Source organism: Scyliorhinus torazame, chromosome 16, assembly GCF_047496885.1.
Source record: "Scyliorhinus torazame isolate Kashiwa2021f chromosome 16, sScyTor2.1, whole genome shotgun sequence".
NCBI lineage: Eukaryota > Metazoa > Chordata > Chondrichthyes > Carcharhiniformes > Scyliorhinidae > Scyliorhinus > Scyliorhinus torazame.
The window spans coordinates 1,152,726-1,166,512 of NC_092722.1; the positions used below are offsets into that span (position 1 = coordinate 1,152,726).

The 13,787-nt window shown below is 46.1% G+C and overlaps 1 protein-coding gene across 1 annotated transcript; it reads left to right on the plus strand.

Annotated features, from left to right (window-relative positions):
- Window positions 1-3,218: 3,218 nt before the first annotated feature.
- Window positions 3,219-6,911, plus strand: fam43b (family with sequence similarity 43 member B). Its single transcript, XM_072477746.1, has one exon. It carries the CDS (start codon window positions 3,328-3,330, stop codon window positions 4,381-4,383), a length of 1,056 nt encoding a protein of 351 aa, XP_072333847.1. The 5' UTR covers window positions 3,219-3,327; the 3' UTR covers window positions 4,384-6,911.
- The last annotated feature ends 6,876 nt before the right edge of the window (window positions 6,912-13,787 follow it).

Below are 13,787 nucleotides of genomic sequence, written 5' to 3' on the forward strand. Positions count from 1 at the left end.
TTTACTGGGATTCCTCCACTCTTCCTGTGTTCCTCACCCGCACGGTAACACAGCGGTTAGCACTGTTGCTTCACATCGCCAGGGTCACAGGTTCTGTCTGTGCGGAGTCTGCACGTTCTCCCCGTGCCTGCATAGGTTTCCTCCGGGTTTTCTGGTTTCCTCCCACAAGTCCCAAATGATGTGCTGTTAAGGGCAGCATGGTGACACAGTGGTTAGCATTGCTACCTCATGGCGCCGAGGTCCCAGTTACATCCCGGCTCTGGGTCACTGTCCGTGTGGAGTTTGCACATTCTCCCTGTGTTTGCGTGGGTTTCGCCCCCACAACCCAAAAGATGTGCAGGGTAGGTGGATTGGCCATGCTACATTGCCCCTTAATTGGAAAAAATGAATTGGGTACTCTAAATTTATATATTTTTTAAAAGATGTGCTGTTAGGTGAATTGGACATTCTGAATTCTCCTTCAGTGTACCTGAACAGGTGCCGGAATGTGGCGACTAGGGGATTTCCACCGTAACTTCATTGCAGTGTTAATGTAAGCCTACATTGTGACAATAATAAAGATTATTATGTCATTCTTCTTTTCCATGTTATCAGATTCTAACCATATTACTTCTGCAAGTCCAAGTGAGTCAATACGTGTCTATCTGTGTACAGTTACCAAGCTTCCCTACCTGATCTAAAAGTTGAAGAATCGGACACACAGAAGAGGCTAGGTCCCTGCAGCTGATTCTGTTGGAAGTAGTGACAGGGAGAGAAGTCATTGCCCAATGAAGTAACCAACACACATATGACAAAGTTAACCTAAGCTCACAAGAGAGATTAGCTTCTGAACCCATCCATTCAGTGGATCAGGAAGCTTCTTAAGAATGGGAACATGGAATATAGGAATAGGGACATGTCAATTTCACATTGACAACAATGGTTTGCAATTACACTTTCAACATCAATGTTACTTCTAAAAGCTGTAAAACCAAAAATGATCAGTTTCTTCACCCTTAATTTCCAAAATATTTTTAAACAACCATTTTGTAGACAAAATAAAAGACTCCAACACACAACCAACCAGAATATATGTACAGGTTGCTCGATGCTCCACAGGGGAGTTAAAAAGCAACATTTAACACTGATCCACATGAGGATATATTAGGGCAGGTAACTAAAAACGTGGTCAAAGAGGTCAATTTTAAACAATAACATAAGGGAAGAGAGGGAAAGTGAAAGAGGGAGATTAAGGGAGAGATTTCAAGAATTCTGGGACCAGGCAGCTGAAGGTACAGTTGCCAATGAGGGTAGCACAGTAGCACAGTAGTTAGCACTGATGCTTCACAGCACCAAAGTCCCAGGTTTGCTTCCCAGCTTGGGTGACTGTCTGTGTGGAGTCTGTACTTTCTCCCCGTGTCTGCGTGGGTTTCCTCCGGGTGCTCCGGATTCCTCCCACAAAGTCCCAAAAGACGTCCTGTTAGATAATTGGACATTCTGAATTCTCCATCCGTGTACTCGAACAGGCGCCGGAATGTGGCGACTAGGGGCTTTTCATTGTAAATTCATTGCAGTGTTAATGTAAGCCTACTTGTGAGAATAATAAAGATTATTATTGTACAAAGTTCAAATCAGGAATGCTGAGGAGGCCAGAATTCGAGATGCTTAGAGATCTTGGAACAGTGATGGGAAACCTGGGCAAGTGAGTGGGCCGCATAACTGTCACTCCATCTCCTCAGGGGGCCGCAAGGTATCACTAACTATGACCCTTCAATTAGATTGAATATATTTAATACACGCTGGACATTTCGTAACGAGCTATAGAAAATGCTTAATCATTCTTATATCAATAAAACTGTCATCAGCATCAAGTGGGGAAAACAAAATAAATATTTATGCTTGATGGACACAGAGGGAATGCACAAATCTCACAGTCAGTGCAGTGAGCAATCAGCTCGCACCTCACTTCACTCGCCCTCACTTTATGTGCGAATTGCTTCAGTCAAACCGATAGGAAAAAACTACATGGATAGAAACCAGCCGAATGTGGCAATTCGGGGCGTGGGAAACGGTCAGCAAAATGTCTCGTGGCCACATTCCGAACCCAGGTGGGCCGCGTGTGGTGCCTGGGTGGCTGGTTACCCATCACTGGAGGGCTGTGGGGCAGATACAGAGACGGGGAGGCAGGAGGCCATGGCGGAACCTGAAAGCAAGAATGAAAAAATTGAATTCAAGTTGTTCCTTCACCGGCAGCTGAAGGGGAGCGAGCGCAGGGTCAGGGGTACTGGGTCAGGGGGAAGGAACATGAACTCAAATTTATGCAGATGGACTAAGCCTCAATGACAACAGTCACGGGGTGGAGATGCCGGCGTTGGACTGGGGTGAGCACAGTGCGAAGTCTTATACCAGGTTAAAGTCCAACAGGTTTGTTTCGATGTCACTAGCTTTCGGAGCGCTGCTCCTTCCTCAGGTGAACAGTTACAGAAAACAGAGGCTTGGGTAAGGGCTTTGGCAGCAAGTGAGCAGCTGCTGGGATACATTCTGAGGTGGAAATAAAATACAAACTGAAACGATTAGCAGACGTACAATATTACCGACAATATTTTATTCTGGTAAAGCCTCGTTTACAATATCTCATTTGGAAAGAGCTCAAGATTGAAACCTCTGATTTTATGTTAATCTTGACCAGGAATTACCCAATCCTGGCAGCAAAGAATCTAATTAGAAACCTGGTCCCGATTCCAGCCTCACATTAAACTGGTCCCATCTGGAAGGAATATATTGAGCATTACCAGTGGAATTTCTGGTATTTAATTAACTCTAGTCAGACACCACCCCCCAACCACCCAATTCATGAAACATGAACGTCGAGATTATCACCTCAAACCACAATTGTGAAATAGAAGTTGATTAAATAGATTTTGGCCTTTCCACGAGTTTTATTCCATTTGGATTTTGGGGGGTAATTCTGACATCTATTAACGCCTCTGACTTGTGAACATTTGGAATGTTCAGTTGTCCTCAACCCCACCATGTGAAACTTGTCCTTCATTATGACTTATCGGGAAAAGTTATTTTGAAAAGAAGTGGCCCAACTTTTCTCAGCCCCTGTTCGGTGGGGGTGAGGAGCAGCTCTGCCATCCCCAAACTGGCAGAGGAAACTGTGCATTGGCGTCATTGCCCAGTGAGTGGCTGTGATCCTGGGAGGCGGGATTCTGCCTCATTTTGTCACAGGCTGTGTGCAGCTCGCCAGCACCTCGGCAACGGAGCTTCCACATCCCAGACCCTCCGTATCCCCGTCTCCGGGAAAGGCGCTTCCCCATCCCAGAGCCTCCCCATCCCAGCACCATGTTACCCTGGAGAAGGAGCAAGTTTGTTTTAGTGGAAGAGGAGAACAATTGGAAAGCTAAGAGTTTGTCTGGGGGTCTGAGCTACTCGTCGCTGTTCTCCTCGCTGCTGCGGGCTTGTCCTGAGCTGTGGTCGGAATGCTCGCTCGACAGACTGGGCAACATGTTCAGGAGCAAGCGGCAGAAGCTGCAGCTGACCAGGGAGGATCCCAGTTATACTGTCTGGTACCTGGGCAACGCCGTCACCTTCACCGCCAAGGGGGACGGCTGCACGGACGAGGCTGTGGGCAGGATTTGGGCAAAGTGTGAACAGGGCACCGCGGGCACCAAGATGAAACTGACCATTGGTCCCCATGGCATCCGGATGAACCAGGCGGAACACAAATGCAGACAAACTGGGCACCTGTACCTCTTGCACAGGATCACTTACTGCGCGGCAGACAGTCAGCATCCCAAAGTGCTGGCCTGGGTTTACCGGCACCAGGTGAGGAACAAGGCGGTGGTCCTGCGGTGCCACGCCGTGCTGGTGCCCAAGGCAGGCAGAGCCAGGGCCATGGCATTGCTGCTGGAGGAGACTGCCACCTCGGCCTTCAATCACTTCAAGAGGCTCAAGAGGCAGGACGATGCCCGCCACCGACAGCAGCAGCGACTGGGTCAGCGCATTGTGCCCCTCACCCCCATGCGGAGGGTCCTGAACAGCCAGTGTCCCTACCGACCCCCGGCGGAGAGGGGCCGGAGCGCGCCCCCCCTCAGCTCCATCGCTGAGGATGTGCTGGGGGAGGAGGTGGAAGAGGAGATGGGCTGCGGCCAAATGTTTAACAGCAACCGCTCCGAGCCTGACATCTCCCAAATCTCCCAGCAGATCAGCTCCTGCAGCATTGGGAAGAAGCTCGCATCCCTGAGGCACAAGGCACACATGTGCAGACTGTTACCAGGAGAGAGCACTGCGGGTGAGCTGCTGGAACAATGTGTGTGTGTGTCCCTAAATCCACACTGCACCACCCAGCCTGACTGTCAATCCGCTGCCTGGTCTCACCCACACACACAGTCTGTCTAATCTCCAGCCTGTGCCCACTCAACATGTCCCAGAGTTTAACAAACACTCAACAAGCATCGCCGCCCATCCCATTTCCAAATGCTGCCTCTGCAATCTCGGAATCAAACATCCTGCTCGCTTCCCCCGAAATCTCGGACATCCCATCACAACAACTGATTTATCAACATCAAAAATTCCAACTGGACAAACATGGATTCTATTCACCCGGAGCTAACATCCGAATCCAGCGAGAGAGACATTCAGTCGTTTCACAAACTGAGAGCTTCTATTGAAAGTGATATTCACTCAGGAGTATATTATATATATATATATATATATTTGTGTGTGTGTGTGTGTATTTGTGTGTGTGTGTGTGTATTTGTGAGTGTGTGTGTATTTGTGTGTGAGAGTGTATTTGTGTGAGTGTGTATTTGTGTGAGTGTGTGTGTATTTGTGAGTGTGTGTGTATTTGTGTGTGAGAGTGTATTTGTGTGAGTGTGTATTTGTGTGAGTGTGTGCGTATTTGTGTGTGTGTGACTGTATTTGTGTGTGAGTGTATTTGTGTGAGTGTGTGTGTATTTGTGTGTGTGTGTATTTGTGTGAGTGTGTGTGTATTTGTGAGTGTGTGTGTATTTGTGTGTGAGAGTGTATTTGTGTGAGTGTGTATTTGTGTGAGTGTGTGCGTATTTGTGTGTGTGTGAGTGTATTTGTGTGTGAGTGTATTTGTGTGAGTGTGTATTTGTGTGAGTGTGTGTGTATTTGTGAGTGTGTGTGTATTTGTGTGAGTGTGTGTGTGTATTTGTGTGAGTGTGTGTATTTGTGAGTGTGTGTGTATTTGTGTGAGTGTGTGTGTGTATTTGTGTGTGTGTGTGTGTATTTGTGTGTGTGTGTATTTGTGTGTGTGAGTGTGTGTATTTGTGTGTGTGTGTGTGCATTTGTGTGTGTGTGTCTTTGTGTATGTGAGTGTGTATTTGTGTGAGTGTGTATTTGTGTGTGTGTGAGTGTGTATTTGTGTGAGTGTGTGTATTTGTGTGAGTGTGTGTATCTGTGTGTGTGTGTGTATTTGTGTGAGTGTGTGTGTGTATTTGTGTGTGTGTGTGTATTTGTGTGTGTGTGTATTTGTGTGTGTGTATTTCTGTGTGTGACTGTGTATTTGTGTGAGTGTGTATTTGTGTGTGTGTGAGTGTGCATTTGTGTGAGTGTGTGTATTTGTGTGTGTATTTGTGTGAGTGTGTATTTGTGTGTGTGTGTATTTGTGTGTGTGTGTATTTGTGTGAGTGTGTGTATTTGTGTGTGTGTGTGTGTGTGTATTTGTGTGTGTGAGTGTGCATTTGTGTGAGTGTGTATTTGTGTGTGTGTGAGTGTGTATTTGTGTGAGTGTGTGTATGTGTGTGTGTGTGTCAATCAGAGTTCATGCTGTTACAAATTGGAGTAAAAAGCCGCGTTGTGACCGTGTACAAAGTGAATCTCTGATCACAAAGCTGTTACTGAATAGACCCTCCACAACATTCTCATCTTCACATTAAACTGAAGCCGCACTTCCTCTGCCGAGTGTCCCCGGAGTATGTATAGTCACTGAAAAAGCACAGCCTGTGCATGGGCGGGAAATGTTAGTGGCGTTTTATCCCAGCCCCTTCTGTTCTACACAGCATTTATTACAAACGAAGGGTCAGCTAATCATCAGCTAACATTCATTTAGGATATTTATTGCGAGTAAAGACATTGCTACATTGCGGTGGAGTCAGCACATCACAAATATTACACAAATGTGACAATCACCCTGTTTATATAGAAGCCACATGTAAAAATAAACAGGACAGAGAGCTCTGTTTCAGCGTTTATTAAATATCAGCTTGTTCTTTACCAGCCATGACGCTAAGAACCACGTATTTGTGCTCAGATTGTAAGTTATTGTCGCGAAATCCCTGCGTCCCGGGAGGACTGGCACCGTTATGATTTCTGTCAATATTCAACTCTCTCTCTGTCCCTCTCACACTCTCTCTATCTCTGCCTCTCTCTGTCTCTCTCTCACACTCTATCTCTGCCTCTCTCTGTCTCTCTTACTGTCTCTCGGTCTCTGTCCCTGTGTGTGTGCGTGTCTCTCTCTCTTTTTGTTTCTCTCTGTTTCTCACTCTCGCTCTGTCTCTCTTTCTGTCTCCCACACACACAGACACACACACACAGACACACACACAAACAGACACACACACTGACACAAACACACACACACAAACAGACACAGACTAACAATCTTTCCCTGATTACTCACATGCCATTTCTCTCAGAAATCTCTCTGGGTCAGTTTCCCTCCATCCATATCGAAGTGTTTGCTGCATATGGAATATTTTTAAACATCTTGCATGCCATTGCACATCAAAACTAAATTAACAAATCAGAAAGCTCTCTCGGTTTTAATTCTGAGCCGGTGCAAATGTAGATGTGAAAAATACAGATCTCTTCAGAATTTTAAGGAGTGTTTTAACTCCAAAATCTGTTATGTGGACAAATAAGATTTATGAATAAAATGATTTATTGGATTATCTCTGGAATCTGTGATCGAGTTGTTGATTGGAAATTCATTTACAGAATCCCATTCTTTGGGAATGTTTAATAGACGGACTGCTTTCCCCTTTCCCAACCCAGATTCAGTTTCTCATTTACTTCCTGAATACACATGGGTTGACACCAGCTCCCATTCACCCAGAATGCGGAGCACAGAAGCGAATGAAAGGCCGCTGAGTTCGAACATCTCCCTCCACAGACACTATCAGACCCGCGGAGTATTTGCAGCACTTTGTGAATATTGAGCTGCTAATATCAACTTCAGCTGTTTATTCCCGGGATCGCCACCTGAATAATTTAAAACAATGAGCACAATCCTGAGGGAACTCCCCTTGACACAATTTGTAAAATGTTGCCTCTGCTCCAGAATTGATCTCCACAATTTCCCAATAACTATTCACTTTGGATTTTCTGGTCTGGGCAAATGATTCAATTTCTCTCAATTTCTCACACTTATTTTCTGGGAATCTCCTTTTGGTTGGTAGAGTTTACTCTGCATATAGCCGGGTGCTCCATTTGATCCCGGTTTGTGCTGGAGGAGCCAATCCCAGTCCCCGTCGCTGCTGCTCCACTGCATGGGGCTTCACAGGCGGGGGGAATCCAATTGGGACATTTGTGTCGTCACCCCAACAATCAAATTGATTGAATTTTCTGTCTTGTCTGCCACAGGAACTGTAATTACTTGGAGTAGGATTGCAGAGCATTCTGCAAGGAGCGAACAAGTGGGAACATTTAATAACTCAAATCCTGATCCTTACATCTTTCACACGAGGCTGCATTTATATCATAATCTCCTTGTAAATCGCTTCATTTGGCATCAGTGAACATGTTGGTATCGATCAGAGCGAGGTGGACATTTAAAAATCTCACTCTGCTGCAATCAGATTGACCCCGGCAGGAATTTACATTTGGCGCTGATTTCAGAGACCCGCCACCCCCCGAAGCACATTTCAGAACATTAGGACAAAGCAGTCAGGGTGGAAAGTCACCAGGAAAGTATTTGGGATTTTCAATATTCCCACTAGATGTTGGTCTTTCTCATCTCCAGGTGAAGCAGAATGAAGCTGCGAAGCTGGACACTGGCAGATAAATGTCGAGATCTTAAAGTTTCCTCCACTTGGAAATAACCCGCGCAGGTTTAAAGCGACCCACTTAATTTACAAAATACAATTTCAACCTCCTCCCCAAATCCGGATTAATACACACTACTTACAAAGCAGCTGCCCAATAAAATTCCGCAATCTTCATAAAGTTCGTATAAAATACAAACAGATTTTAAATATTTTATTCCACTATTAACCCGTTAATATCTGATCATTAAACACGGCCCCTAACAATCTTCAAAAGGGCCATGTCTGCTTCCATGGGGATAGACAGAGAGTCCGGTTACACGGGAAGCACTCAGAATGTATGGAAGATGCTACAGGACTAGACCATTCAGCCCATTAGAATCATAGAAAAGTTAGAAGGAGGCCATTTGGCCCATCTTCTCCATGCCAGCCCGAGGACACCCAGGTACCCTTCCTAATTCCACCTTCCTGCACCCAGTCCATTGAGGGTAGCACAGTGGTTAGCACAACTGCTTCACACCTCCAGGGTCCCATGTTCGATTCCCTGCTGAGTCACTGTCTGTGTGGAGTCTGCATGTTCTCCCCGTGTGTGCGTGGGTTTCCTCCGGGTGCTCCGGTTTCCTCCCACAGTCCAAAGATGTGCAGGTTAGGTGGATTGGTCATGCTAAATTGTCCCGCAGTATCTAAAGATTAGGTGGGGTTGCGGGGATAGGGTGGAGGTGTTGGCTTAGATAGGGTGTCCTTTCTGGGGCTGGTGTAGACTCGATGGGTAGAATGGCCTCCTTCTGTACTGTAAATTCTATATTACATCATAGCTGTTCATCTTAAATCTATGGTTCCTTCACCTTTAATACCTTTACCCAACAAAAATCTAAGCAAACAGGGTTTTGAAAATTTGAAATGTTCAATTGATACCCAACCTCGACAACCTTTTGCAGAAGAGACCAGCTTCAATGGCTGTTGTTGTGTCTCTAGTTTGGGGATGACCAAGGCAGTGACCGGGCCAAGGCAAGAATCGGAACTGGAAGCAAGGCTGCTGAGTGACTGAGCCTTGATTTGCCTCACTACTGGGCCCAGGGTTTGTGGGAAGTAAAAACAAACATTTGATGAAGGGAAACAAAAACATTAAATGGTGGAAATGCCAACGGGCCAGTTGGCATCTATGGGGAGAGAGTGACTGTTTGAGGTGTGAGTCTTCATCTTTTAAATTGGATCAACTGTCTCACACCAATGGAATAAGCTTTAAATGAGAGTCTGTTTCCAGTAGATTGCAACAATGAATTTAGCCAAGTGGAGTTCCTTAAATAAAAATCAGGGAACCAGGAAAGGATTGATAGGCTGGGTCACTTGTCACAGGAAAAACGGCTGAGTGGGTGACGCAGAGATCTTTAAAACCCTCAGGTGGTGAAGTTCAGTTTGTTCAGAATTGAAAAGATGTCTGCAAGGTAAAATATAGTTAGCATCAACTCTCATCACCAAACAAATCAGCCAGAGGGAACAATTTATCCGGGAAGAAAGCGTGGATTTCAGGCCTCAGTTTGTAAACTCTGACAAGCACCTCCCTTGACAGCCAACGTAGCTCTGTGTGGAACGATAAATGTGTGAGCTCAGCCCCAATATCGGAACACAGAGCATCACAAATCTGATATTCAGTGGGCTGCATTTAATGAAAGTCACAACTTTCACAATTCCTCTCAACACCACTTCAAGATCAGATGCAATTCCTTTCAATGCCAATGCCTCGTGGTGAATAAAACAATGATTCCAAACCAATGTCCTTATCATGACTCCCCTGTTTTCCCCAGTCACGTTGGCTGTTCCATCGCTTGTGATTCCTCTGTGATGAACTCAGTCGAGTCCCCACTTTCCAACATGGAACTATTCAATCCTTCAAAAATCTCTGCGCCAATCGTGTGGGTTGGTAATGGCAGGCAGCACAGCAAATCCACAAAACATTGAGGATTGTTGCCAAACATACCTAACGTAAACTAGCAAAGTTGCACAATCCAAAACATCTGTACTTTCATCCAGTTGTATTGAGGATGCCTGTGTTGACTTTAAATGAGAAATAAGTTGGACTTCTAAATTCTCAGTAATATCACAAATTTGATGGGTCACTGTGTTATCACTAAGTGAGATGCATTTCAGTTTTTCAGCTGATCTTTCATCTAGGACCGGACAAACTATGTCTATTGTGTATTGTAGCAGGAAGAATTGATCTCTCTGCTACAGTGGGGGGCATTTTCTCTTTAGCTACATGGTAAGCTACCATGTAAGAGGCTAATTGTGCTTTGTCATTCAATGTGACATTTCTGCTAAGGACTTTAGATGACAATTTAAGTTCTTGCTGCATTCTTTGAAAAAAATCAAGAGCTCGAACTCACCATGCTTAGTCTTCAAATACATTTGAAGTTTTGAGAGTTTTAAACTCTCATTTGCCAGTACATCCCTGAATATAACACACATGGGTTTTGCATCCTGATTTCTGTTGGCACAATTAACAAAGCCATACCTCAAGAAATCACCTTTATATTGCTTTGCTCCTGATTTCAGTTTCTTCATAATCGGTTGTTCACCAGAGGCCCTGAAGCTAACACCTCCGCTGCTTTGTCCTGCCGTGGACTCTCCTGTGCAGCTCTCTCCAGCAGATTCAGTTGTGAGATCCTGGCCTGTTTGTGTTTCTGACCCTCTCTTCCTAATTACAAAACAATCCATCTTCAGTTCTTCAGACAGTCCCATTGCTTGTTTGCTGGCAGCTACAAAATGGAGGAATATCTCCTCCGCAATTTCATACCCAAAGCACGGAAGTACAGGCCACATGATGTCAGTGTATGTGCCAGGCATGTGACCTGCTCTCTGCCGCTGCTTCTGGTGGGAAGACTCCATCACTCGTATTTAAAGGCAGGTTACGGGACACATCTAGCTGCTGCTTATGGATATGTTAGATAGACATGTGGATACATCGCATATATAAATCTCAATGCAGAATCCTGCATTATGATAGGACAGCAGATCAGTTAGCAATTATCCAATCTGGACAAAATAAAGCTACATTTTTACGATGTTTTGGAACGAGGTGGACTAATGCAGTGACGTTGCATTTATTTTAATGCTGATAGTTCCCTTCGGCAGAATGAGAAAGCTTACAAATGTTTACAGAATTAGGTTGCGAATGAAACCACTGTGTGGTTCACCAAGTGCTCCCAAACAGAGGTGTGGGTAATGGCTTCCATGTGTCTATCAAAAACCCCATACAAATCAACTGAACCCAGATGGAAAAGGCCAGCCACCGCTTTTCATTCATTTCTAATTTATTGGCTGGGCCGTAACGATTTTTCACCGAAACAGTTGTCTGCTTACGGGAAGATTAAGATTTTTCTTGGCATTTAGTTGGCCATTGAGGTGGGAAATCAGGATCTCTGTGGCATTTTGCCATAGCTCACGGAAAGGGTATTTGATTTCGCAAGAGCTGATCTCCACAAATAAACCAATATGCAAAAGTACTAACATGTACCATCTCTTGAAACTCCACACTAGCCACAGGACATCAAGACCGTGCTTTGAATTGTCCTCTAGCAATACAGAAGTTGCTGGAAAAGGAGACGTGTCAAAGCTTTTCAACTTGCACACACTTGGCGAGAATGCAAATATAAAGGGAAAGAACAATTTATACTGTATGAGAAAAAAAGTGCTGATAGAGCGGCACAGCGGCACAGTGGTTAGCGCTGCTGCCTCACGGCACCGAGGACCCAGGTTCGATCCCAGCCTTGGGTGACTGTCTGTGTGGAATTTGCACATTCTCCCCATATCTACATGGGTTTTCTATGGGTTTCCTCTCATAGTCCGAAGATGTGCCGATTAGGTGGATTGGCCATGTTAAAAATTGCCCTTAGTGTCCAGAGATGTGCAAGATAGGTTGGATTATGGGGCTAGGGTTGGGGAGTGGGCCTAGTTAGGGTGTTCTTTCAGATGGTTGGTGTAGACTCGATGGGTTGATTCTGTGTATTCTATGGATAATTGTAGAGGTGTTGCTACAGAGAATGTACCAGATGACTGACAGTTAATGGCCAAGCATTGTTTGAAATTTAACCCAGGCAGTTTGACCCTGATTGCTCAAGGATGTGCCCTGAGGAATGAGTCTGAAACAGGTGCAATGTGTGCACACGTTCTTTCTGTCTGCAAAGAATAGGGCCTTGTATATCAATATGTGTAGCTTCCAGTACGCATAAATGTGTCACATGTCAGCCTGAGTGACAATCTTTCATTGGTTTTCAGAGTAGTATTTAGCACACTGAGGATTATTTTGCAAATTTCCCACCACGCAATCACATTAAATATTGGACACTGAATTTTAAGTTTTGCAATCATGGGCTGGTTTGGTACAGTCTATACCTTGTTGGGATCTGCTGTTTGATGTGATCCACCAGTCTTTAGGATGTACAGCCAACCCACCGAACATCGCACAGGCACTGAAATTCATCTATCACATTAATCATTTCTGTGATAAGCAGAACATCTTTTTGGCTTGATGGCATTGCCTCGTTAGTGGAGATATCACTCGTGTTGTTACTGAATAATAGCAATGTGAAACAGCCAGCTTCGCCTGTGCTGAAATTTCAGAGATACCGAGTCCTTCTGAGGCAGATCAGCTACTTTTCAGAGCTGGAAGTGTTGCCTTTGCGCGATAAACAGTGCAAAATGGTTTGATCAGGATTGCCATTATCCAGCATGTCCCCTATTTCAGCATCAAGCGTGCACGGTGAGCAAATGGCTCACGCTGATAAGGCTAATCTTATATTGCGTGGAACTGCACGAATCCCAACGTGTGTATTGACCAGTGAAGGTGGACTTGGGGTAGACAGTGACAGAGAACCTTCCAGCATTCTTCTCAACGAGTACATCAAGAAAGGGAGTTAATTTGATTTTTTCATTTCAAAGGTGAATTTGAGCACAGGATGGAGCCCATTAAGTTATGAAATGTAATTATTACATGCAGGTGTGAATTTAAATAATGCAAATGTATCACACACAAAGCGGGAATAAGCAAGGGGTAGGAAGTGAGGTGTCATTATTGTTGGTATTCTTGAAAAGAGCCCTGATAAGTTCAAGGTGCAAAGCTTCAACATGTCTCCTTTTTCAGTGATCCTGAGCTTTCAGATCAACATCACCTGTAATGGGTCCCAGCACCCTGCACCCCGCACCCTGCACCGTGCACCCCGCATCCCGCACCCTGCACCCCGTACCCTGCACCGTGCATCCCGCACCCTGCACCGTGCACCCCGCATCCCGCACCCTGCACCCACATCCCGCACCGCGCACCCCGCACCCTGCACCCTGCACCCCACACCCTGCACCCTACACCTGCACCCCGCACCCTGCACCCCACACCCTGCACCCCACACCCTGCACCCCGCACCCTGCACACTGCACCCCGCATCCCGCACCCTGCACCGTGCACCCCGAACCCTGCGCCCCACACCCTGCACCCCGCACCCTGCACCCCACACCATGCACCCTGCACCGTGCACCCCGTACCCTGAACCGTGCACTGTGCACCGTGCACCCTGCACCCCGCACCCTGCACCCCACACCCTGCACCCCTCACCCTGCACCCCGCACCCTGCACCCCACACCCAGCACCCCGCACCCTGCACCCCGCACCCTGCACCCCGCATCGCGCACCCTGCACCGTGCACCCTGCACCCCGCACCCCGTATCCCGCACCCCGCACCCTGCACCCCGCATCCCGCACCGTGCACACTGCATCCCGCACCCCGCAGCCCGCACCCTGCA